The sequence below is a fragment of the Saccopteryx bilineata genome, chromosome 3 (genome assembly GCF_036850765.1).
Source record: "Saccopteryx bilineata isolate mSacBil1 chromosome 3, mSacBil1_pri_phased_curated, whole genome shotgun sequence".
Classification (NCBI taxonomy): domain Eukaryota; kingdom Metazoa; phylum Chordata; class Mammalia; order Chiroptera; family Emballonuridae; genus Saccopteryx; species Saccopteryx bilineata.
This window is the reverse complement of record NC_089492.1, coordinates 150,666,039-150,691,176: the sequence shown is the minus strand read 5'-3', so window position 1 is coordinate 150,691,176 and position 25,138 is coordinate 150,666,039. Positions and strand designations below refer to the sequence as shown.

General features: G+C 52.8%; 1 protein-coding gene across 1 annotated transcript in view; it reads right to left on the bottom strand.

Moving 5' to 3' along the window:
• The window catches only part of FER1L5 (fer-1 like family member 5), a 60,269-nt gene that overhangs the window by 1,580 nt on the left and 33,551 nt on the right, over positions 1-25,138 (bottom strand). Inside the window, exons 20-52 of the mRNA XM_066267763.1 lie at positions 18,478-18,602; positions 17,142-17,242; positions 16,155-16,332; positions 15,926-16,081; positions 14,703-14,834; positions 13,254-13,417; positions 12,826-12,940; positions 11,894-11,996; positions 11,209-11,372; positions 11,137-11,151; positions 10,939-11,091; positions 10,559-10,703; positions 10,369-10,446; positions 9,339-9,520; positions 8,992-9,168; positions 8,588-8,677; positions 7,415-7,561; positions 7,176-7,338; positions 7,032-7,054; positions 6,383-6,433; positions 6,172-6,273; positions 5,746-5,865; positions 5,059-5,220; positions 4,725-4,816; positions 3,913-4,083; positions 3,560-3,708; positions 3,204-3,343; positions 2,049-2,137; positions 1,703-1,798; positions 1,359-1,500; positions 1,062-1,161; positions 793-986; positions 521-630 (exon numbers count right to left, since the gene is read on the bottom strand). Coding sequence (XP_066123860.1) covers positions 521-630; positions 793-986; positions 1,062-1,161; positions 1,359-1,500; positions 1,703-1,798; positions 2,049-2,137; positions 3,204-3,343; positions 3,560-3,708; positions 3,913-4,083; positions 4,725-4,816; positions 5,059-5,220; positions 5,746-5,865; positions 6,172-6,273; positions 6,383-6,433; positions 7,032-7,054; positions 7,176-7,338; positions 7,415-7,561; positions 8,588-8,677; positions 8,992-9,168; positions 9,339-9,520; positions 10,369-10,446; positions 10,559-10,703; positions 10,939-11,091; positions 11,137-11,151; positions 11,209-11,372; positions 11,894-11,996; positions 12,826-12,940; positions 13,254-13,417; positions 14,703-14,834; positions 15,926-16,081; positions 16,155-16,332; positions 17,142-17,242; positions 18,478-18,602 — 4,129 coding nt within the window. The remainder of the gene's footprint in view (positions 1-520; positions 631-792; positions 987-1,061; positions 1,162-1,358; positions 1,501-1,702; positions 1,799-2,048; positions 2,138-3,203; positions 3,344-3,559; positions 3,709-3,912; positions 4,084-4,724; positions 4,817-5,058; positions 5,221-5,745; positions 5,866-6,171; positions 6,274-6,382; positions 6,434-7,031; positions 7,055-7,175; positions 7,339-7,414; positions 7,562-8,587; positions 8,678-8,991; positions 9,169-9,338; positions 9,521-10,368; positions 10,447-10,558; positions 10,704-10,938; positions 11,092-11,136; positions 11,152-11,208; positions 11,373-11,893; positions 11,997-12,825; positions 12,941-13,253; positions 13,418-14,702; positions 14,835-15,925; positions 16,082-16,154; positions 16,333-17,141; positions 17,243-18,477; positions 18,603-25,138) is intronic.

Genomic DNA, 25,138 nt, shown 5'->3' with positions numbered 1-25,138 from the left:
TGTGCCACCACAGGTCAGACAAGACCTTTTTTTTTAATTTTTAAAAAAAATTTATTTAGACAATTAATTTTAATGGGGTGACATTGATCAATTAGAGTACACAGATTCAGAGAAAGCATCTCCAGATCATTTTGACATTTGATTTATGTTATATACCCATCACCCAAAGTCAAATTGCCCTCCATCACCTTTTATTTGTTTTTTTATGCCCCTCCCCTCCCCTCCCCTCCCCCACACCCTCCCTTCCTCCTTTCCCTCCCCCTGGTAACCACTGCACTCTTCATTTATGTCCATGAAGGACCTTTCCTTTTTAAGAGCAACTTTGCCCCTCCCCCCACCATCATGGCTGTTCTCTCCTGATTGTGCCTGAGCACTGAGCTGAGGTAGTGGAAAGTAACTTGCCCTCCTCTTGTAGGCCCACCAGTCACCCCCCCTCCCCTGGACAAATTGCCAGGCCCAGAAGGTCAGCTTTCTGAATAAAGAAGAAAGATTTGGTGCTTCTGCCCCACAGGACCCTTACAGGGGAGGGTGAAGAGTAGGGTATTGGTTGGGTTCTGACTGGCCACGTCCTGCTGGCCTGATCAAGGCTTCCTTCTCTGACAGAATCTCCAGTGTCATCTTCACTTTCCCCTAGAAACACCACAGGGGGTGGGAGGCAGAGTTATGAGAGCAGGAGCCTCTTCCCAGAATTCACAAAGGAAAATGGATTTGGTTAAGGGCCCCAGGGGTCTGTTAGAACCAAGTGATGGGGCATAGCAACCCTGTGCAGTAGACATCTTCCCCAGCTCCTACCGACAAGCGCCATGTGCCGTCCTCAAGGACCTGGCAAGGCCACCAGCCCGTTACAGTCTTTTTCTTAAAGAGGGAAAAGTGCTGGTACTGGAGGAAGTGGGGCCACTTTGGGCCAGCCTCCATCATCCTGATGGAGCACAGCTGGGCGTGCTGGGCCGGGAGGGGCATGTCAGACAGATCCAGCTCCAGGACCCCTGAGCCCAGAGAAATGCCATCAGCAAAAAAGAGCTCTCCATCCTGCGGTCACAGGCCCTATGCCAGGATCTCACCTAAGAAGTCATCAGTGAAGAACACGTCATTGTCCCAGACCTGGATGATGAGCCGGGCTGGAAACTTCATCTCTGTGGGATCCAGGCTCCACATGTAGTCCTGAGGATGACGGGAGCGTGTTAGCACTGCTCTCCTTTGAGAGTCCCCTTGGCCATCTTAGGAGCCCACTACCCAGAGTGATGGACTGTCAGGAAGATGGTTTCTGCCTAAGGCCTTATTCCAATGTTCTGATGCAGCTTGCACATGTCTGGGGGGAGAGGCAGAAAGATAGCTCCCCCTCCCCCCAGGCCCGTTACCTTCTCGCTCAGGACGCACACTTGCTCAGCAGCCAGGTAGTCCAGGGTGAAGATGAACCGCCAGTTGAAGCTGCCCTCCCCAGTGAGGGAGTGGTAGTGGATATCTGTCTTCTGCATGTCCTTCTCTAGCCCCAATAACCACCTGGGGTCAGAGTCCTCTCACCTGGGGTTGTTCATGTGCACTGTCCCCATCCCCGAGTGGGAGCCCTGAGGGAAGGGCCGCCCAGCAAATGTCAGGTGCAGTGGAAGTGGAGAGATGTCACCCCAGAAGGAGGAGGACCTGCAGGACAGCTAGGACTGGGGAACTCCGGGAACTCTGCTAGAGCCCTGCTCCTCTGCCTCACCCTTTGACGTAGATGTCACTCATCTTCTCTTTACTTAAACTGACACGCTTCAGGTCCACGTGGGCAGTTTTCCAGATAATGCAGCGCAGCTCATACCTGTGGCCACGGTGCTCTGAGGCTCTGCCAAGGACTTGCTCCCCAGCAGCAGCCTCGGTAGCACAGAGAGGCCTGGGCGGCACCTTCCATACCCACACTCATGCCCTGGTGGGACTGGGGAAGGGAAGGAAGCCGCAGGATTCCCAGCAGAGGAAAGCATGCCTGCTGCTCAGGCCTGAGAACACTGGTGCCCTGCCCCGGGATGGCTGCCTCGGGAAGTGCAAAGATTGGGAGGTATACCCACACTCACCTTTTAGGCTTCCTGGGCTTGATGTTGACTGGGGGGCCAGGAGGCCCCAGTTTCTTGGGGAAGATGTCCACCCACATTTGCACTTTTCCCTAGAGCAGAGATGGGTTAGCTGGCCTCCTCAGTGTGCTGGCCTGGGGAGCCCTGGCCCAGGTTCTTAGATCTGTTGAGGCTATGTTCCCAGCATTGAGAGGTGGGGTACTGTATCTGAGGTGGAATGACTTCCGACAGAAAGTCGGGCAACCGCACACCAGCTTCCCCTTGTTCCTTTCTATTGTTTGGGAGACAGTGCAGTCAGGTTGGCGGTGAATGATGGTTTGGGGGCTGATGATCATGGGCTGGAGTGTCACTTGTGACTGGGGTCTGGAGGGTTAATGCCATTTAGCATGTGATGGTAGAACCATGGATGGAGCTGGGCCTTCATTTATTAACCAGCTCAGTGGCCCTGAGTAAGAGTAATCTAGATGGCCAGCCCAGATTTCCAGATTGTTCTAGGGTGTGTAATTACATCCCAAGGCTATGAAACTATTCTCACAGTAAGACTGCCAGTGCTGGAGGAAAGATTCTTTCAAACTATCTGACCTAATTTTTATTTTTTTTGAAGTGACCTCTTTTTTTCTTTCTTTCTTTTTTTTTTAGAGAACAGGTTTAATGACAATGTTTTTTGGGGTTTTTTTTAATGCTCAGCAGAAAGCTTTGTGTCTAGAATGTGGTATCAGCTTGAAAAATGGAGAATAAAGTGAGTCATTCTGGTGGCTAGAGGGTTGATATTATAATAGGGGCTTGTGGGATTTTTATTCCTTCTGTTTTGGATCCTTGCAGTTAACAGCCACACCAGGTTTGTGTCTACAAACCACACTGGTGCTGCCATCCTGACCTCCCTCAGGAGAGACTGATGCACTGCTGGCCTTGGCTGCTAGCGCGCCTCAGCACGTCCTGCAGTGGACGTATGGCCTTGGTTTCCTGTACACAACTTTTCCAGCTCAGAATCTATCTCTGCATTCTAAGTGGCATCTCTGGAACTTCTTACTTATTAACATGCAGAATGTGCATGTTGCCTGCCTGTATGCATCTTTGAACGCTCAGCCTCCTCTCCTTGTGGGTTCTGCACCTGTGGGTGTGCATCTGTCTCCCGATCCAGACCCCCTGGTCTCATACCTGGTCAATGCCTGGCTGGCTGTTGCTGTAGAGTGTACGGGTCTCCACATGCTCAGGTACCAGCCCCTGGGTGTGCAGGAGGTACAGTGCAAGGCGCTCCTTCTTAGATCCCAAATAATGAGCAGCAGGGGTCTTGGGCTCTATATTGGAAGGGAACAGAAGGAGATCCTGAGGTCATTAGCTTTCTCCTCTCCCAGGTAGCCCCCCACCTTCCTTGTGCCCATCCTGGACAGTGGCCATGGTTGCCCTCTCCCGGAGGAAGGGGAAAGGGGCACCCTCTGGCAGCTCCTCTATGCTGGGGCCTCCCAGGTTGCTGAGGCCTGTGCTGTGCTTTCTGAGTATGCAGTACTTCTCACCAAAGCGTTGCAGCCTGAATTTCTTCCCATTATAGTAAACAGAGTCACCCTCAGGGTTGAACAGAGGTGGAGGTAGTCCTTTCCGCTTGGCGTGGTGTTCCAAGAGGAAGCTTGGAGGCACCTGATCCCTCCACCTGAAGGGCCCTGACCTGTGGAGGTGTGTGAGAGGAAAAGGCTTGGATCCTGCAGAACATGTTGCTCTCAGCTGCAGGTTGACAGTGGTGGGTGCAGGGGAAGAAAGACCCTTTCAGGCTCTGCTTCCCCAGCTCAGGATGTAGGCCTCTTGGAAGGGACTGTGGGCTCACTCCCCCACCCTTCTCAATGCCCTTGCCCTTGGTCAAGTCCACTTTTACTGGCAGTATGACTGGGAGAGCCCACAGCGAGCTCCAAAGCCAGAGAGGAGTCGGTTTTCGAGGTCGATGACTGTGGTTCCAATCTTATCATCAGGTGAAAGCAGGTCAAAGTCATACAGCTCAATCTCTAGGTCCTTCTCCAGAGGGATGGTGCAGCTCAGTTCAAACATCCTAGTGGGAGGGTGTTGGAGACTACAGAGACCATGGACCATGTTATCTACATGCTTCCCCCTCCAACATCTGCCCAATGGGCCGTGCTACACTCCCTGGTTTGGTCAAGATGACTGGAGAACAGAGCCCGGATGGTTGTTTTCTATTTTTATTTTATTTTATTTTTTAAAATTTATTCATTTTAGAGAGGAGAGGGAGAGACAGAGGAGAGACAGAGAAGGAGAAGGGGGGAGCAGCTGGAAGCATCAACTCCCATATGTGCCTTGACCAGGCAAGCCCAGGGTTTCAAACCGGCAACCTCAGCATTTCCAGGTTGACGCTTTATCCACTGCGCCACCACAGGTCAGGCAGGGGATGGTTGTTTTCTGCCCATAACCATCCCCTAGTATGGCTAGAAATAACTGTTTCTAGGTCTGAGGTGTGGGACTCAGCTCCCTTCCCAAAGCAAGCATGTAAGAGGGAGGATAGAATTGGGCTGCCCACCCATTCATCTTCCATCTGCTGAGTACTGTTAGCACCTAAGACACCATGCTAGGAATTGGGCAACTAGAAAGATGCAAGTTTTTTGCTTCTGGAGCTTTCTCTTGGCACCACATGGATGGGAGAGGAGCAGTGGGGTTGGGCAAGTTGGGGCAGCTCACATGCCAAAGATGGGATTCAGAGTGTTGGGGTGGTACTTCTCCCGGTTGCCAAGTGTTGTCTGTCCTAATTTCAGGATCACGTAAGGATCACACTGGAGGTCAGGCATACGTGAGGGAATGACAGAAAGTGGAGAGTCAGCCCAGGTTGGTCAGGAGGGCAGGTGTGGGGCAGAATGAGCCCCTTGTTATCACAGCCTGTAGGGAGGTAGCAGTCTGGGTGGCAGTAGCCTGAGGGAGCTCCAGGACACGGGGTGTTTAGAGTGGGCTGTGGGAGGTTCCTGGGCTGGGCGGGACACTGGAAGATGGGCACTGCAGATTTGGGGCTGCTCGTTACCAGGCCATTGTAGTCTTGGGGCTGCAGGTTGATAGCTTGTACCACGTACACCCGCACCAAGCATTGCTGAGGGAAATCCTCTTTATCAGGCCAAACCAAGAACTGGCGGGGGGGCTTGGGGTCTTCTGGGTTCTCAGGAAAGGGGTAGACACGGAAAAGGCCCTGTGTGTGTGTTGGGGAGATTAGTACTGGCAGCTGGCTCTTTAGAATCCTCCAGGAGGTGCTCTGGGTCAAGCTCAGGAGAGGGTGAATTGTGTGAGGATGACAGATACAGGAGGCCACAAGGACAGAGAGAGGCAGGTGCATCAGAGATGCTCTACCAGGACCTCTGTGTTTAGGAGGGCATTGGGCAAAGGAATTGTGCTTGTTACATTATTCCCAGTCTCTGCTAATGTGAGTTCATCATCTCTACCCTCTTCCGGTTTGAACTTGTTCTCTGAGGCTGTCAGGCCTTAAGAAATTGGCATAGGCCAGAGCTGGCATGTGAAGGCCCTCACTGTTCCTGTTTAAGGGAAGGTCACTGAATCCCTACATAGGTTGGTCTCTGCTTCCTCACTCCCAAATGGTTTTGAAGTCCTCCCTTCTCCATACTACAAGGAGCATGTAGAGTCAGGGCTTCTGGTAGAGTGTTCTGGGGACAGAAGGGATATGAGGAGACAGGGCTGCTAAGCCAGGGTAGACATGCACCTTGAACTCTCCTACCACAGGGCTGTCCAACTTGGGCTGTTCTCTGTAGAGTTTGAAGGTCTGGCAGAAGTCCTGCAGGCCTTGGAAGGCTGGCACAGCCTCCAACTCGCAGTCATATACCTGCAGGAGGGTGTGGGACCCGGGCTGCTGGGCAGCAGGCCTGAGCTCAACTAGAGGGGGCTTTTGGGATCAGGGGGTTGAGGGACCACCAGCACCTACATCTCACCCCCAAGATTCTGACCAATCATTAGCCCCAGGGTTAACACTGCTTTGGCCTGAATGGTAGAGGTGTGGTCTGAAGTGGGGTGACAGTGAGGCAACTCCCCCCTCCCCTTGGTAGTTCCCAGAGGACTCAGGCTGGGTCTGCTGGCCTTCTCAGCAGGCTTTAGTCCACTTCAGCAGTCTCCCTCCTGGGGGCTTGCAAACCTTCAGGGTGTGGTAGTCTCTGTCCTTGTACTTCAGGGACTTGGTATCTCCTGTGGCCCAAAACAGCTTGCTCCACCAGTCCACCTCATGCTCATATTCCTCCTGGCGGGGCAGAGGGGCAATTGGCCTTCCTCTGCCTAGGCTCTTGCTGCCCCCACCTCTCAAGCTGCCTGCAGTTGCTCCTTGTTCCCCAGGGCTGATCCCACATCACCTTATCTTTGCTGGACTTGAACCAGAACTTTTCAACGACGTAATCTAGGACCTGAGAAAGTGAGAGGGGGGTGAGTCAGGCACAGCCGGGCAGTCCACAGCCCACTTACCATGCAGCTCCCAAGAGGCGTGGGTGTAGGCCAGGGTGGACCTCACAGACCTTTTCTTTCAGGGGTCTTCAGGCATGTGACTGGGGCAAGAAGGAGGGTGGGCACGGTTTCTAGTTTCATTGCTCACTGGTCCAGACTGAATTTGAAGGGCTCAGACTGCAGACAGGGCTACCCCAGACCTACTGAATCAGTCTGCTTTTGCTCAGGAGATCCCCAGATACCTGTGCATTCAAGTTTTGTAAGTGCTGCTCTAGAGAAGTAGTTCTGAACCCTGAAAACATTGTAACCCCTAGGGGGCAAAGGTGGGGGCTTGAAAAAAAGTACTGGTGCCTGGCCCCTGCCCTTAGCAATCCTGATGAAGTTGGTCAGTGGCCTGGCTCTCAGAATTTTTTTAAAGCCCTCAGGCAATTCAAACTTGTGGTCCAGGATGAGAATTAGGCCTGGCACCGAGAGTGCAGGTACCAGGGCCCCTCAGGGACAAGGGCTGTGCCCTGGAAATGGTGTTGGAGAAGAAAGTGAGACCTCAAGCCCATTACTTACCTGGTGCTTGTTCACAGACAGCTCTGTGGAGAAAGCGTAATCGTGAATCTCAGGAGAGGGGAGAGGAGTGGGGAGGAGGGCCTTGTCTCTCCCCATGCCAACTTGTTGGTGAGACCTGGGGATGGGCCAGGAGAAAGGGCATACTTGGAAGCCGTGGGGGCACGTAGTCTGAGGCCCAAGGGTCACAGAAGTAGGTCTGCAGGGAGTCAATGTTGGCCTGACCCACTGTGGTCCGCTGGCCAAAATCCCGATTGTCCACCACCTTCAACACGAGGGGCACCGCGTAGGCCTCTTCTGTTGGCATAAACTGCAGCCCAGAGAGAGGCCTCATGAGGCCTTCCTTGAGGAGCAGGCTGCCCAGCCTTTGCCTGGGGCCTTCTTACCAGTGTGAAGAAGAGCACCGACTGGGCGAAGTTGGGGTTGGTCTGGAAGTCCCTGATGGGCTCTGTCTGCAGGGCATCTTCCCAGCATTCCACCAGCAGCTGGGGGGAACGTACCTGCTTCATGTTCCGGAGGCCCCAGACCAGGATCTGCCAAAAGCGAGGGAGGCAGCAGCTCTGTGAGGGGGTCCTGGTGGAGATGGGAGCTGTGCTGGCAATGACAATGCATCAGGGGGCACACAGGGCCAGGGAATCTGGGAGGTGGTGTCCTCAAGGCCTGCATATTGTCCTCCCTTCTCCGTGAGGGAGGTGCCCTGTGGCCGCTGTGGACTGTCCTTCACTGACCTCCACTGCCCCTTAGGTATTGCCCTCCTCACCTGCTGCCCTATCTGGCCTCATCAATTCTCTCAGGAGTGAGTTCCTGAGGCTGGCTACCTCGAAGGGCCCCAGGAGCAGGGGTGCCCAGATTTCTCAGGTGTCCCTAATGTCAGTTAATTTATTGATGACATTCCATAGAACACTGTGGCCACTCAGTGGTCCATACGCTGTATCTCGTTCTCAACTGGCAGACACTGGGCACCCAGGAAATGTCCATGCCCCCACTTGTCAGGCCCTCCTCAGGACCAGCTCAGGAGCCAGCCTGGGAGCCTCACCAGGGGAAGAATCCAGTGCCAGCAAGACCTGACTATCTTTTGCTCTTTGCTAGATTTGTGGCCGGGCAGATAGGGCCCCACAAGGAGAGTAGCATTTCTCCATGCTACTCTCAAAGAAAGATGAGAAACAGCCTGGCTTTGGAGTCTGGCAGAAACTGGTCCAAATTCTGACTCTACCAGTCAGCCCCGTGTCATTGTCTCTCAGAGCCTCCAATTCCTTCCCTGAACAGTAGCCCTGCTGCAGGGGCAGCATGAGACTCAGATGCGAGTGTGGATGCTGAAGCCCCTTGTCTACTGCCTGCTGCAGGATATGCGATAAAATAACACATTCTCTCCAAGTTTCTGCTCTCCATTCTTTCTTGTCTCTATCTCAGCTCATGTCTTCTTGGTGGCCAGGCTTTGGATCCCCAGTGGTCAGGACTACCCAGGAGGGTCAGCAGAGAACTCCATGGTGTTCCACTGCTCTGAAGGAGGCTTGCTCCCTGCCTGCCCTTTCTCCCTCTCCACCCCATGCCATCATCACCTCAACTGCCATTTTCCTTAGTGTGGGCTGCATGCTCTTGGGGAGTGTGTAGACCCCATTCTTCCAGGGAACACTTAAGATTGGTAGCTTCTTTCTGAGGTTCTGAAAGAATGAAGTGGGAGAGAAGGGTGCATGCGGCCCCATTGGGCTGGTCCTACTGTCCTCCACTCTCAACTCAAGCAGGTCCCTAATAGAGCTCAACTGGAAGGCCCCAAACTGGCAGAGCCTGGCAGGGGAGTGAGAAGAGATTCTGGACAGGCCAGCTGGGTTCACCAGGCCTCATGTTCTGGTTCCAAGTCCCAAGCCTTTCCTGAAGGGGTGAAGTTGGGACCCCTGGCTGGGGGAACCTGGAGTAGGGGCAAGTGGCAGGGTGGGGGCCTGAGTACCATACTTCCCAGAAGGGCCTTTTCTCCCAGTACCTCAGTCTCGAGGATCAGCTCACAGGATGCCAAGATCTCACCCTCTTCCTCCCCCAACTTCTTTGCAAGGGGGTGCCACCTCATGGGGGGCAGCATCCGTTGTTGGGCATTCAGCCAGACCACTGGAGGCCACATGCTCCGTCCCCAGAAGCTCTCCTTGCCCTGGAGGGAGAGGAAGTATGCAGAACATAGAGGCTAGGCTGGTGGGTTCTGGCTTCTCCCCTGGGATCCTGACAAGTCTAGGAAAAGGGCTAACATTTGTGTGTACATGATGCCCCGTGAAGCAGGCCCACTGGAGCCTGTTCCACTCTGCCCATCCAGCCCGCTTATACCTGGGAGTCCCGCTGCCACAGTTCCAGCACCACGAGTGGTGGGCTCTCCCTGGTGTCTTCAGGGTTCTCATATAGAAGGAGGTGCTGGAAGACGAGTGTCTGGGCCCATGTGGGAGCTGCAGAGCTGCTCAGGGTTTGGGTACACTGACTATGGTTCAAGAAGATCAACCGAATGAAGGGCCCTGGAGATTGGAAAGAGAGGGGAGTCTCATTGTCTAACTAGGTACCCAGGGAGGCCCAGGCTGGGAGGCTCAGCTACTGCCCACTGTGCAGAAGATCACCTTAGTGTAAGCTACAGAGCAAACAGACAAAAAGCTGGAGGCCAAGAGTCATTTGGTTCCACCCACGTCTGTTTTACACTACCATGGTTGAGGGCATCACAGAGATGGAGGGCCAGGAGCTTCTTGGGAGGAGTTCTGGGAGCCAGGCTACACATGGTTGTCTTTTCGCAGTGTCAATGAGTGGATTTGGTATTAAGAAATATCAAAAGCCCTCTTGGTGTGGGTGCTGATGCCCAGTGGACGCTGCCCTGGCTGAGCCTCTCCTCAGGCAACCTGTACCCCCAGCAGGACAGGGCAGGAGCACTGACTCACCTGGACCATCCGTGGGCCCTCCTCTCAGGACGGAGGACAAGCTCCTCTTGCACAGGGCCAGAAATTGCCACCCCTTCCTACCCTCGTCTTCTGTCCAACACAAGGGACATGTGGTTTCCAAATGTGTCACTTCTCTCTTACTTCATGTCTCGTTAGTACTTTGCCAACAAACTTTTCCCTCTTCAAGACCCAACTAAGTGGTCCCCACGAGGTGATGCCTCCTCAACTCCCTCCTTGCTTCTGCAGTGCTTGGGACACTCCTCAGTATCCTCGCCTCGTTTCCTTATTTTTCAGTCTTTTCCCCCAACCAGGGTCATGAGGTCAGGGGGATGGTCAGCATATTTGTCACCTTCTTCCTTTGCCTTATCTTTATACAGCAAGTGGCCACATCGTGGGGCCCCTTGGGGGCTGAGGGAGAAGAGTGGCCTGTCACTTACCCTGGAATGTCTGGATCTGGTGGGTCATGAGGTTCCGGGCCTGATAGATGTAGCAGAAAAGCTGGTAGTAGTGGGGCTCTAGGGAGAGAGGAGCCAAGTCTGTCACTTACCCCCAGGACCCGCATCCCACTCCCTGCCCTCAGATATGGAGCCTTAGGGACCACCCAGGCTGACTCAATGAAGTGCTCACTGTTGAAGACACAGTAGATGAAGGGCAGGTGGGGTTCCTGGGTGTCCACTGGGGCAGGCCTCCAGGAGTTCCTGAATGTTTTGCTCAGACTCTGTGATGCCATCCTTTTCTCATCCTTCTCAGCCTGCTGTTTGAGATCCAGCCTCTGCCCCCACAACAGTCTCCCCTGAGGTTCTTGGGTGCCCAGGCCCAGGTCACGCTTTTCCCCTCTGGGCTCCATCCATGAAAGCCCAACAATGTGGACCCAGAGCCCAAACTCCCCACCCTCCAACTGTCAGTGCCCAACCTAGAGCATCTCCTGCTGCCTGCCATGCCTAGGTTGGCCCGGGCTCCAGGAGATGGGGCTCAGGGAAGAGGCGCCTAGCCTGCTGAGACTTTACCAAGGATCCCTCCAGGAGGAATATGGGTGCGATGCCCTTGTCCTTGTTGGGGGCCAGCCTGCGGTGCCAGCAGCGGCGGCGGAACCGGCTTTGGGGCTGAGGGTTCAGGTCAAACTTGGAGCCCACGGTGCCATATTCCCAGCCCTCCTCCTCCTGGCTTGGGCCAGGGTGGTGCTGCAGGGAAGGCAGCAGGGTCACACCCTCCTGCCATGGCTTGGGGTAGACTCTGCCAGTGGTTCTGCCAGGTTACCGCCTAGGTGGCCCCCTCACCAGCTGCAGGAAGCTCAGGGTCTCCTGCTCCATGTTCAACTTCCCGTGGTCCCGCAAGCGCACACGTGCCCAGCGCCGCCGGCGGCATGAGTAGTAGGTCTTCTCCACAGAGTTCCAGACTGGGGCCAGTCCCGAGGGCTGGATCCCCACGCCGTACTCCCAGCCTGCAGAAGCAGGGCCATTGCCTGTGGGTGCCTGTGTACCCACAGGCTGGGAAGTTTGGATGGGCCCACCCAGAGTGCAGGCTATGGGGGAAGTGCTTTCCCCCGTGTCCAGGTCTCTATGGCCCTGGAAGGTGTGGCCACACTGTGTCACCTCAGTGGCCTGGGCCCAACTGCCTGTTTTACAGATGAGGAAGGTGAGGCTCAGAGAAGTCATGTGGCCCATACAAGGTCACACCACCCGTAAATGGCAGGGTTTGCATCTTGAGCCCAGGTCATCAGACTTCCTGCTCCTGGCACCTGCCCTGAAGCCACCTGGGTTGAACCCAGGCTTCAAATCAGATCCTTGCTCAGGTGCTTGGGAGACACTTACAACCTGCCCTGTCTCAGAACAGCGGCCCATGTCTGAAAGGCTGAAGGCCCTGCTGTCCGGAGGCTGGGGGAACCCCAGGAATTCAGCCCCATCACACCTGAGAACTTGGCTGTGGGAAGTGGCAACCCCTGGCAGGGGGCGGAGGACTAACCCTCATTGTCCACTGCGTGGTTTAACTCCACAGTCCAGTTCTTCTTCACGTGCCAGCCTTGGGGGCACTTCACTTTCTCACGTGCCTCCACAGGCTGTCCATTCTGTAGTGGACAGGGTGGGCAGGCCGAGGGGTGGCTGAGCGGGAGGCGCCTGCACACATCTCCTCACGTGCTTGCTTGCCCCCAAAGCCAGAGGCTGCTGGGAGCAGGCAGCACTTGCTATGACTGATGCCACACTCAGAGTCAGTAATATGCTTTCACTGACTTGCCTTTTCAAATTATAAATCAATATATTTTATAAGGAAAGTTTATATGTCTGCTGTCATTGAAAAATCAGTATCACTCCCCATAAATAGGAAATAGCTATAGTGATGACTGAGAAAGAAAACTGTGTGACTGGCTGTCACCTGGGTAATGCTGCCTGCCCAAGCCCAGGCTGCTGGCTGCTGTGCTTTTTGAGGATGGGGCCCAGCATTCCCTGTGCCATGCAGCAGCCACCCAGCATTCTCCTGGGGCCACTCACACTTAGTGTAAATGAGTTCGGATTGTCACTCTCACAATGCCATGTATTAAGTACTCAATAGCCACATGTGGCGAGCCTGATGTAGGAACATTTCCATCATCACAGAAAGATCTATTGGACAACACTACTTAGACCACTCCCAAACCAATTCTCTCCTTCAGGGAAGCCTTCCTTTTGAAGAGGCCTGGGAAGAAAACATTGTCCCCGTGCTGTTCTTTGCAGTCTGATTGAAGACATCTCTACCTGCTATTGTCAGTGCCAGCCCAGGGTCCACACAGTGGTGGGGCTGCAGAGCTCAAATGGCAACCCTTGGTCTGGTGCTCTGTCCACTGGCACAGCCCAGCTTCCAAGGTGCCCCCACCTGGTTGCACTGCCCCCATGTCCTGAGGCAGCTTCACCCCAACTCACCACATCTGTGTTGGGGGTGGCTGCCGGCACCCAGGCCCCTGTGATGTCCCGCTGCTGGTTCTCGTACACCTCCTCCAGCACCTGGCTCTTATTGATGTCTGTGTTCAGGAGGAGTCTAGGAGCAGCGAGACCTCGAGTTCCCAACACGTCCCCCCAGACTCCAGACCCCTGGGTTCCTTCTCTGCTGGCCAAGCTCTCCCTCAGCAGGCAGCCCCACCTACTCTGGGAGGGGCTGGGCTGTGGGCCGGCATGCAGGGCAAGGTGGTGGGTGGGGCTTCTGTCTGGGCATGCCAGCCCTAGGCCTGGGCTCCAGTGGCTGTGTGCCTATCTAGGCTGCTGCTGACCAGCCTCCCGGGTGGAAAGAAGTGTTGACTGCAGGGCTGAATGTCCAGGGCACACAGGCTCCAGGCCCTGTACCCAAACCTTACCTCCTCTGAGGTTCCACTGTCCACTTCCCCTGCCAGCGCCATCCTGGGGGCTCCTTGAAATCCTCCTTGGAGAGAGCTTTATGCCCCAAGACGTCAGAGAAGTTGGGGCAGTGGTACAGCCCCTGTTGCCCCCACTGGTCTTTATACTTGGCCTGGTTCTCATACTGGGGGTGGGGTGGGAGGGAAGGCTGTCAGTGACTGCTGCCTCCACAGCACACAGAGGGACAGCATAGAGCCTGGAGGGGCCTGCAATGTGTCCTGTCCACCTGTGTCACTGCTAACCAAGGGACCCCAGTCCTGCCCCACCACTTGCCACCTCTTTGATGTTTCTGGGCCTTTCTTCCAGGTTGCCCTGCTGGGTGTGTGGTCCCCACACCTCCTCCAGAATCCCCACTCCATCTTGGCATCTCCAAGCCCTACCTACGAGCTGGTTACGCATATTTTATATCCACCTGCAACATGCAACTTAGAAACCAAGAAAATGTGTTTAGTTCAGTAAATTATAAATCCTGAAACTCAAAAACTATTTCTCTTCTGATCTCACAGTCTTCTACCAAGCCCTGCCCTACCCTGCCCAGATACTAGAGCCGCCTTTGGCTAACTGCTCACCCACCCCTAGGTTCATTGCTCTGTGGGAAGGTGCCTCGCTTCATGCCCCTCTGACTGTTCCAGACCTCCCCCTTCCTGGAAACACTAGACTGGTCTAAAGGATCCTGCTGGGGGTGACGGGGCCCCAGGCTGCCCTGTTGGTGATAGACAAAGCCCCTGCAAGTCAGAGCCTTACTCACCTTACATGCTCTGAACTAACTGGGAGAAATTCCCCATAAACCTCCACCAGGGAGAGAGTGGCCTGACCAGGCAGTGCGCAGTGGATAGAGCGTGGACGGGGATGTGGAGGACCCAGGTTCGAAATGCTGAGGTCGCCAGCTTGAGCATGGGATCATAGACATGACCCCATGGTCACTGGCTTGAGCCCAAGGTTGCTGGCTTGAGCAAAGGATCACTTGCTCTGCTGTAGCCCCCCATCAAGGCACATGTGACAGAGCAATCAGTGAACAACTAAAGTGCCGCAACAAAGAATTGATGCTTCTCATCTCTCTCCCTTCCTGTCTGTCCCTACCTGTCCCTCTCTCTGACTCTCTCTCTGTCTCTGTCAAAAAATAAATAAAAATGAAAATAAATCTCCTCCAGGGAGAGTGACTGGCCTCAGTGACACTCCACTGAGCTTTCTGTCACCACATGCCTATGGCTTGTCAACAGGGCCCCCGAGCTGGCAGTGTCTCAGGTCGCTCCAGAGACTGCTGCCTTTCTCTACCAGACCCCCTTTCACAATCCTAGGTTCTTGGTGCTGAGCCATTGCAGCTCTCCTACCTCTGTCTCACACACACACACACACACACACACACACACACACACACACACACACACACAAACACCCTGGCTGCTCACCGTCTCTGCGTACACGACCAGCTCTCCCCCTCGGAGCAGCTGCAGGTCTGAGCTGTCCGTGACGTTGCCCAGCCACATGCACACCTGGAGGTGGACCGGGAGTGCATCCTTCTGTCCTTCACCCTCTGGGTACTGAGCCACAGGCAGGCCAAACCCACAGGGGTGCGGGTCCAAAAGAAGCAGTCATGTGAGTGAAGGAAGGGCACACACACCTGCCCCTTCACCCTGAACCCCAGGAGCTTGGGCCCCACATTGAGTTGGGTTAGCAAATGGTTGTACATGTGACCTCATGCTGGGGGGTCCTGGGGGAAGACAGGCAATGCTGCCTAGGGAGAATAGGAGGCTCCAAAACGAGCAGTGATTATGGCGACATTGGCAATGATCCTACTGATTGTTGATTGCATTCTTGTAGTGTTCCGGGCACAGTGCTAAGTGCTAAATGTGCAGCATGTGCTCTGACCCTCACACACCATTGTGAGCTGGGTGTCATTATCACCAGGCCTATTCTACAGAGGAGCAGACTGAGGCTGGGCATGGCCAGGAGCTGGCCCGGGGCATACAACTTAGTGAACGGTACAGCCAGGGCTCGAGTCTCCGTGCTTCTTTCAGGATGAGAAGATTTCAGAGGGCACAAGAGGGGCCCTTAAGGTGGGAGGAGGGCAGAGAGCAGGCAGGTATGTGAGAGGAGCCCAGGATGGCCTGAATTTTGAGAGTTTGGGGCTCAAGAGGGCTGAGAAGGTGAGGTGGCTGGGGTCAGACCAGGGAGGTTGGAAACAAAGGCTGTTATCAGGGTGGGAGTGGGGGTTGTCGGCCTTACTTACAGCTTATATCTGATATGATGGGCTGGTGTCCAAACGTTATAGGCATTAAATATTTTGAATTGCACCCAACTGTGGTCCAGGGAAGAGATAACAAGGGACTAGTGTGGTGTGAGGATGACAGCGGAGGCAAATCTGAGGAACATTTATTAGGGGCGTGGACTTGGCGTTGGCCTCCTGCCTATGGAGCCGCCCTCTAGAGACTGTAGAGATTGTTTACAACCCATTCACCTGGTAAAAGACCTGGGAGGCAGGCAGTGGCTGGCCCTCAGAGAGGCTCATGGGCGGCAAGGAGTGGCAGGCCCTCCTGGAGGCTGCCCCCTAGATAACAGAGATTCTCCCCGGGGTGTTTCTGGGCTTCTCCTCCCAAAGACTGGAGCTACACAAGGACTCCCACTTCCACACCTGCAGGAGGATGGTCTGTGGTTTCCCACAGAACTTGCCGCAGTGCAGGGCCCCCGTCGGGGAGAACAGGATGCTGTGGGCAGGAACCTGTGCATAGGCCACTCTCTGTTCCTTGGCCATCAGCCAGATCATCACGTCTGGGAGGCTCACCTGAGGCTGCCGAGGCAGGAGAGTCAGGCCTGCATGCAGGCTCCAAGGCCTGCTTTCTGGCTAGTGTGTCTGGGCTCACCTCGGGGAGCACGGCATTTAGACGGTATAGCCAGCCCTCCACAGTGGCTACCATGTCCCTAGGCTGGGCTTCCTTGGCCTCTTGGGCCAGTTCCTGCAGGAGGAAGCTACGAAGTTGCCACCTCTTCTTGTCCAGCTTGGTGGCTTTGGGCTGACCAGTCATGCAGGGCAGAGGGCGCCTGCAGCCAGGACCAGAAAGAAGGGAGTTAGACCATCTCATGACCTCTGACCCTGCCTTAGGCCAATGTGACCTTCCTAAGACTCAAGATCCCTTCCAGGGAGGGAGTTAGGGGGAGGGGGGCTTAGGAGGTATAAAAAGGGACACAGGGGTGGAGGGTGAGAGAGTTATATTCAGTGGGACACTTGAATCCATGTAAACATAGTAAATTTAAATTAATAAAAATTAAAAAAAAAAAAAAGATCCTGCCCAAACCCTGCTGGCCTGACCCTGGGAGCTCTTCTCACTCCTCCTGAGAAAGCCTGCTCACTATGGGCCTGGCCCCAGTTTCTCATCCTCTCCCATCCTCCCTGTCGCTACAGTTGTAAGCCAGGCCTTTGCTCAAGGACCACCTCTGGAGAGAGGTATAAGTCAGCCAAACCCTGAGGTGAAGGAGTGGCAATCCAAGTGGGGTGCGGGGCTGGCAGAGGCCTTACAAGGAATCTTCCAGAACAGTTAGAGCCCTGAAGAAGGCATTGTGGAGAGAAAGAGCAGTAGGGAGAAGGTGTGGGGCTGGGACAGGAAAGGCTTGTCCAGAAACACAGAGAGGCGTGGTTTGGTGGGAGGACCAGGAATGGGTGTGGGGACAGCAAAGATGATGCTTGATGTTTGGGATGGGAGTGGGGGAAGTGGGAAAGGTTGGGGCCATTTTTCTGCAAGGCCTGATGGGAAAGGAGAAACTGCTGTGCTGGTTGGGTCTCCAGCTCGGGAAAGATTTGAGGAGAAGGGGGTGGGGTGGGGAAGGGTTTCAATCTGAAGCCCCACTCCTACTTGCAGTCCTCCAACAGCTCGCTCAGCAGCTTCTTCCACTGGGCAAGCAGGGCTGGGTCCCTTGGGTTCCTCATAGATTTCAGGATGTACAGGTTGGCTTTCTGCCAAGCAGGAGGAAAAGGTCCAGTGAGTATGAATCACCTAGGCCGGCTACAGGGCTGCTTTGCCCAAGACATTTATGGCCAGGACTTGGGAAACTTGGAGAGACGACCTGGGATGCCAGTCCAAAGCCATCACATGTCCTTGCAGGGTTAGGACGCATGCACTCTCCCCACTACCTAATAGAAGAAATTGGTGACAGGAAGAAGCCAGGATAGTGAGGACCGTGGAGGAACAGGGCCTTCTCTTCACAGGTGCGAGAAAGTCATATCTGAGGTGGAGGCACCAGGTGGCTCTCCTGCCAAAAAATTGTGCAGTGGCTTTCTTCCTTGACAGACACTTAAAACTTTTGGAATCTGGGCCCTGGCCGGTTGGCTCAGCGGTAGAGCGTCGGCCTGGCGTGCGGGGGACCCGGGTTTGATTCCCGGCCAGGGCACATAGGAGAAGCGCCCATTTGCTTCTCCACCCCTCCGCCGCACCTTCCTCTCTGTCTCTCTCTTCTCCTCCCGCAGCCAAGGCTCCATTGGAGCAAAGATGGCCCGGGCGCTGGGGATGGCTCCTTGGCCTCTGCCCCAGGCGCTAGAGTGGCTCTGGTCTCGGCAGAGCGACGCCCCGGAGGGGCAGAGCATCGCCCCTGGTGGGTGTGCCGGGTGGATCCCGGTCGGGCGCATGCGGGAGTCTGTCTGTCTCTTCCCGTTTCCAGCTTCAGAAAAATACAAAAAAAAGGAAAAAAAAAAAAAAACTTTTGGAATCTGGCCCCTCCCAGCTTCTCTGGCCTTATTTCTCTAACCTCCATGCTCCTACCACCCCTGAACTTTACATCTACACGACTTTATACATTGTATCCTTCTCTGCACCCCATCATGCCTACAGCAAACTCTTCATTTTTTAGGCCTCTGCTCAAATGTCACTTCCCTTTCCAACATCTCCTCAACTATCCTCTCTTCATCTCCTCTTCCCCACCCTACTCTCTGCCCTGGTGCTCTCAGTGTCTGGACATTCACCGAAGCCCTAGTTCAGTAATTGTGTGCATCTCTCACTTTCTAGGTGGTGAAGACAAGGGCTGTTACTCATCTCTGCATCTTCAGAGCCTAGCCTTCTGTTAGGCACGTCCATCTCAGTCAGTGCGCAAGGCATGAGTGAGCCGAGCGACTGGCTTCCTCTGACTGTAACTTATTATCCCAAGTCTCCCATCAGTGATCCAGGTCCTTCCTGAACCTACTCCTGTACCACTCACCAGTCGGTCCCGAGTGAAGTGGAGAAGGTTGAGGCAGTTCAGGCGGAAGCTGACGTCCTCCCAGTAGGAGGTCACGGCCACGACTGGCTTGGTGTTGTACCAGGGCACATAATGGTAGGTGTTCCCTGAGACACAGAGACAGAGGAAGGTGTCTGAGGGCCTCTGCGAGGTCTCCCTTTAGTGTATCCCTCAGAGGACCTTCCTGAGCTACTTCATTCCTCAAGGATGCCATCTGCTAATAACCCTAATTGGACCCCTGCTACCAAATGGGTGGGGTTCCTTATTGAGCATTCACTGAGCTCAGTGTGTCACAAGCCTTTTAAAGCCACCAGTGTGCAGGTTGGAAACTGCTATTGGTGAGCAGTAGTTTGCCTGAAGTGGCCAAGTGGTCATAACACAGGTATCTACCTCCATAGCCCCAGGCCCTTCACCTCAGGTGAGATATTGAAGCAAGAGGCATGGCTCGAGGTGGGTCTACCTCTGGGTGGTCAGCAAGGCAGAGGAAAAGTGGGCCCTAGGTTCAAGAAGAGTGCCAGGGTTTGGCTGGGTTGTGCAGACAGCTCCAATGAAAGCCTATTTGAAGGAGTGGGGTCAGGGGCAAGCATGGATAAAACCCATGATGGTGTGGTAGATTGGGTTCCCTGGAGATGACTCTTATTGAAATGGGGGGGCGGACCTAGATGAAACATAAAGAATCTTTTTCCGAGGAGTGTTGTTGAGTTGACATAGAAGGAAGAAGCCCACAGAAGCCAAAAATAAAGGCAGAAAGTCTGAGGCAAGTAGTAGCAAAGCTGGTTTCTGTCCTCTGAGTTCCTGGCAAATCTTGGAAAACTTGCACTTCTTTTTTGGGAACTGCCAGTGCCCAGTGGTCAGGAGAGAAAGCCTAGCACTGCACAAGGTAAGCAGTCTAATTGTATCCCCTATAAAGATATGTTGAAGCCCTGACCAGTTGACTCAGTAGTAGAGCATCGGCCCAGTGTGTGGATGTCCTGGGTTTGATTCCTGATCAGGGCACACAGGAGAAGCACCCATCTGGTCCTTCTCTCTCTCACTTGCTCTCTCTCTTTTCCCCTCCTGCAGCTATGGCTTGATTGATTCAAGTGCATTGGCCCCAGGTGCTGAGGATGGCTCTACCTCAGGCACTAAAAATAGCTCAGTTATGAGCATGTCCACAGATAGGTGAAGCATCAGCCCTAGACAGGGGTTGCTATTGGATCCCGGTCAGGGCGCATGGAGGAGCCTGTTTATCTCCCCTCCTCTCACTTGGAAAAAGAAGAAAATTAAAAAAATTAAAAAGAAGCCCTGGCCGGTTGGCTCAGCGGTAGAGCGTCGGCCTGGCGTGCGGGGGACCCGGGTTCGATTCCCGGCCAGGGCACATAGGAGAAGCGCCCATTTGCTTCTCCACCCCCGCCCCCCCTCCTTCCTCTCTGTCTCTCTCTTCCCCTCCCGCAGCCAAGGCTCCATTGGAGCAAAGATGGCCCGGGCGCTGGGGATGGCTTCTTGGCCTCTGCCCCAGGCGCTAGAGTGGCTCTGGTGGCGGCAGAGCGACCCCCCAGAGGGGCAGAGCATCGCCCCCTGGTGGGCAGAGCGTCGCCCCTGGTGGGCGTGCCGGGTGGATCCTGGTCGGGCGCATGCGGGAGTCTGTCTGACTGTCTCTCCCCGTTTCCAGCTTCAGAAAGAAAAAGAAAAAAAAAAAAAATTAAAAAGATATGTTGAAGGCATGCTCCAGTACTTCAAAACATGACCTTATTTGGAGATAGAGGCATCCAATGCAGTGGTCATTAGTTAAGATGAGGTCATACTGAAGTAGACTGGGTCCTTAACCCAATATGACTGATCTCTTTATAAGAAGAGACACAGAGAGATGACAGCCATGTGAAGACACAGAGACAGGGAGACAGAGGCAGAGATGAAGTGTTGTATCCACAAACCAAGGAACACCGAAGATTGCAGGCAACCACTAGAGGCTGGGAGAAAAGCCCAGGACAGATTCTCCCTCAGATCCATCAGAAGGAACTACTCCTGCCAACACCTTGGTTTCAGATTTCTAGCTTCTAGAACTGAGAGAATATGTTTTCATTGTTACAAGCATCTAGTTTGTGGTGCTTGGTTATGGCAGCTCTAGCAAATTCATAGGCCACATAAAGCTGTAGCTCCAAAACCTAAACCCTTAGTCTGGCCAGGTCGGGGCATAGTGGATGAAGCATTAGCCTGTGACACGAGGACCCAGGTTTGAAACCCCAAGTTTGCTGGCTTTAGTGCAGGGTTGCTGTCTTGAGCACAGGATCATAGACATGAACCTATGGTCTCTGGCTTGAGCCCAAAGGTTGCTGGCTTGAAATCCAAGGTCGCTGGCTTGAGCCCAAGGTTGCTGGCTCAAGCAAGGGGTCACTGGCTTGCTGGAGCCCCCCTCCCCAAAGGCACATGCGAGAAAGTCAATGAACAACTAAGGTGCCACAACTATGAGTTGATGCTTTTCATCTCTCTCTCTTCCTGTCTCTGTCCCTCTCTCTCTAAAAAAACAAACAAACAAACAAACAAAAAAACCCCAAACAAAACCTAAACCCTTAGTCAGTGAAAAATAATCCACTACACAGAACACAACTATCTCCAGTGAGGCTCTGGGGAAAGAGGACAGGAAACTTTCCTCAAAATTTATAACCTCAAATGAGGCTTTATACAGGTTGCATTCTGCATTCGTACCACCTGTAGTGTGTGCAGAAAATTTAAAGTGGTCTCTGGTTGCCTGCACCCCAAGTAACTGGAGGGAAAAAAGACAAACCCTCTCTGAAGTATGAAACTTCAGTCAAGTCCCAAAGGATTCCACAGATAAAGTTCCAAGAAAATTAGCAGCTTAGAACCAATACACACACACTCCAACCCAGCAATTCCAATCCTAGGTGTACACCCAAAAGAAAGGCAAACACAGCATTATCAAAAGACTTGTAAGAAAAGTCAGTAGCAGTACCATTCATAACAGCCCCAAATTGGAACCACTGAACCACTAAACTCTCCCCCAGAAGTAGAAGAAATAAATAAATTATGGTATATTTGCACAATGGAATACTACATAGCAATGAGAATAAATGAGCTATAAATACTCCCAACAACATCTAGGTCTATGAATTCATTTCACAAATAAAATAATGGGCAAAGATGCCAGAAACATGAGAATACATACTATATGATTTCTTTTATATAAAACTAAAAACTAGACAAAATGGCCTGACTTGTGGTGGTGCAATGGATAGGGTGTTGACCTGGGACTCTGAGCTCCCAGGTTTGAAACCCCGCTGGCTTGAGCAAGGGGTCACTGGCTCAGTAGGAGGCCACTGGTCAGGGCACATATGAGAAACAATCAATGAACAACTAAAGTGTCTGAAGTAGCTGATGCCTCTCATGTCCCTTCCCGTCTCTCCTCACTCTCTCTCAAAACGAAACAAAACCCACACAAAATGAATTGGAGGCTAAGAAAGGGATTGCTCTTGGTAAGGTGGGGTATTGGGGCTCAAGGGGCCTCTGGGATGTTGGGACTCTGTTTCATGGTCTGGATGTTATTACATGGGTCTTTGCTTTGCTGAGCTGGATGCTTTGGTTTGTGTACTTTTCCATGGATATGTTATACACAAATCAAAAGTTTAAGAATTTAAAAAAATAGCCTGGCCAGACGGTGGCACAGTGGATAGAGCGTCATACTGGAACACAGGATGCAGGCTTGAAACCTCAAGGACACCGGCTTGAGCACAGACTCATCCAGCTTGAGAACGGGCTCACCAGCTTGAGCTTGGGGTTGCTGGCTTGAGCGTGGGCTCAGAGAAATGACCCCATGATTTCTGGCTTGAAGCCCAAGGTCGCTGGCTTGAGCAAGAGGTCACTTCTTCTCCTGTAGCGCCCCCCCCATCAAGGCACATATAAGAAAGCAATCAATAAACAACTAAGGAACTGCAACAAAGAATTGATTCTTCTCATCTCTCTCCCTTCGTGTCTGTCCATCACTATTTGTCCCGCTCTCTGTCTCTGTCTCACACACACACACACACACACACACACACACACAAGAATTTAAAAAATAGTGGTGACAAAGGAGATAAAATAAGTATATAAAATACAGTGTGTCAAATGGTGAAAAATGCATATAGAAAAATAGTGGAGGACAAGTGGCCGCCAAAAAGTTTTAAATAAAATATCTACCTAGCCCTGGCTGGTTGGCTCAGTGATAGAGCGTTGGCCTGGCCTTCAGAAGTCCCGAGTTCGATTCCTGGCCAGGGCACACAGGAGAAGCGCCCATCTGCTTCTCCACCCCTCCCCCTCTCCTTCCTCTCTGTCTCTCTCTTCCCCTCCTGCAGTGAGGCTCCATTGGAGCAAAGATGGCCCAGGCGCTGAGGATGGCTTCTTGGCCTCTGCCCCAGGCGCTGGAGTGGCTCTGGTCACAACAGAGCGATGCCCTGGAGGGGCAGAGCATCGCCACCTGGTGGGCAGAGCGTCACCCCCTGTTGGGCGTGCCGGGTGGATCCCGGTCGGGCGCATGCGGGAATCTGTCTGACTGTCTCTCCCCATTTCCAGCTTCAGAAAAATAAAAGAAAAAAAAATGTCTACCTAAACCCTTTCCTTGAAGAAATTATTCAGAATGCAGCCTGGGCTGACCTGTGGTGGCACAGTGGATAAAGTGTCAAACTGGAACACTGCAGTAGCCGGTTCAAAACCCTGGGCTTGCCTGGTCAAGGCACATATGGGAGTTGATGCTTCCTGCTCCTCCCCCCTTCTCTCTCCCTTCTCTCTCTGTCTCTTCTCTAAAATGAATAAATAAAATCTTTAAAAAAAAAAAAAAAAGAAAAAGAGGCCCTGGCCGGTTGGCTCAGCGGTAGAGCATCGGCCTGGCATGCGGGGGACCCAGGTTCGATTCCCGGCCAGGACACATAGGAGAAGCGCCCATTTGCTTCTCCACCCCCCCTCCTTCCTCTCTGTCTCTCTCTTCCCCTCCCGCAGCCAAGGCTCCATTGGAGCAAAGATGGCCCGGGCGCTGGGGATGGCTCCTTGGCCTCTGCCACAGGCGCTAGAGTGGCTCTGGTCACGGCAGAGCAATGCCCCGGAGGGGCAGAGCGTCGCCCCTGGTGGGCGTGCCAGGTGGATCCTGGTCGGGCGCATGCGGGAGTCTGTCTGACTGTCTCTCCCCATTTCCAGCTTCAGAAAATTACAAAAAAAAAAAAAAAAAGAAAGGAAAAGAATGCAACCTGGAGAGATGACAAATACCTGGAAGAGAGATTTAAAGATATAAAGAATAAAATGAGAAGTTGCACAGATGATAGAGTGAATTCATAAGGAGATACAACAGACAAAGGGAAGAGGAAATTTTCAAAGAAAAGTTATCATTTTTCAGAATTATTGGGAGACACTGGCTTTAGACCCTGGCACTAAGGGAATAGTTAGAATAATAAATAAGCAGAGATTCAAGACAGACAGGGGTTGTCAGATAGGAGCATGAGGATACCAGATGGCAGTTTTCTTCTACTCTGGCAGAGTGTGCAAAAGCAACAAGGGGAAGGAAAATAACTCCATTTTCAGCAAACCAAGGAGACAGATATAATCTTCAGACTCAAAATACATCTAAGGATTGCCAAAAGCAACTGTGATTGCCCTAGAAGCCCAAAGGGGGGAATTGCAGCAGAGTCCCCTGTGGAGACAGGAGGACGGAGCACAGCAGGCAACCCAGCTTGACAGGAGCAGAGAGTAGAAAGTGCCAGCAAAAATACACCCCTCAGGAGTCAGGAACTCAGAAGTCAGATGAGGAAATGTAAGCTGGCAAAACACAGAAAACAAGTGAAAGAAAAACAAAAGCATCACTGGAAGGAAAGACAGTAGACAAAGAAGCCCCAGGGAGGTGTACACCTTAAAGCCTAGGTATGCCTTATGGTCAGGTGCGTCTTATGGAGCAAAAAGTACGGTAAAAATGAATCACAGAATTAAATGTTAAGGACTAAAACTGCAAAATTTTTAGAACAAAAAAGGAAGAGGAAACACTCATGATCTTGGGTTAGGCAAAGAGTTCTTCGATATGACACCACTAAAGAAAAAAATGGACTTCAGCTATGAATACTAATATAAAAAATTTATTTGAGCAAAAGATGCAAAAACAGATGAGTACAGATTAGAAAGTCCCACTAATATAAAATGCAACAATAGTAGGATGCACACATAGGTGGAAAATTTTTTTTAAAAAGCAAGGTGGCTTAAAAAAATTGGATTTTAAAAAGCAAGGTGGCTTGCCTGACCTGTGGTGGCACAGTGAATGAAGCATCAACCTGTAATCCTGAGGTCGCTGGTTCGAAACCCCAGGCTTGCCCAGTCAAGGCACATACATGAAGCAACTACTATGAGGTGATGCTTCCATTTCTTCCTCCCTTTCTGTCTTCTCTGGCTTCTCTCTAAAATCAATAAGCAAAATCTTAAACAAACAAAAAAAGCACGGTGACCTGACCAGGCAGGGGCACACAGTGGATAGTGTCAGTTTAGGACGCTGAGGACCCAGGTTCAAAACCCTGAAGTCGCTGGCTTGGGCCCAAAAGGTCACTGACTTGAGCGCAAGGTTGCTGGCTTGAGCAAAGAGGCAGTGGCTCTGCTGGATGCTGGAGCCCCCCACCCCCATCAATGCACATATGAGAAA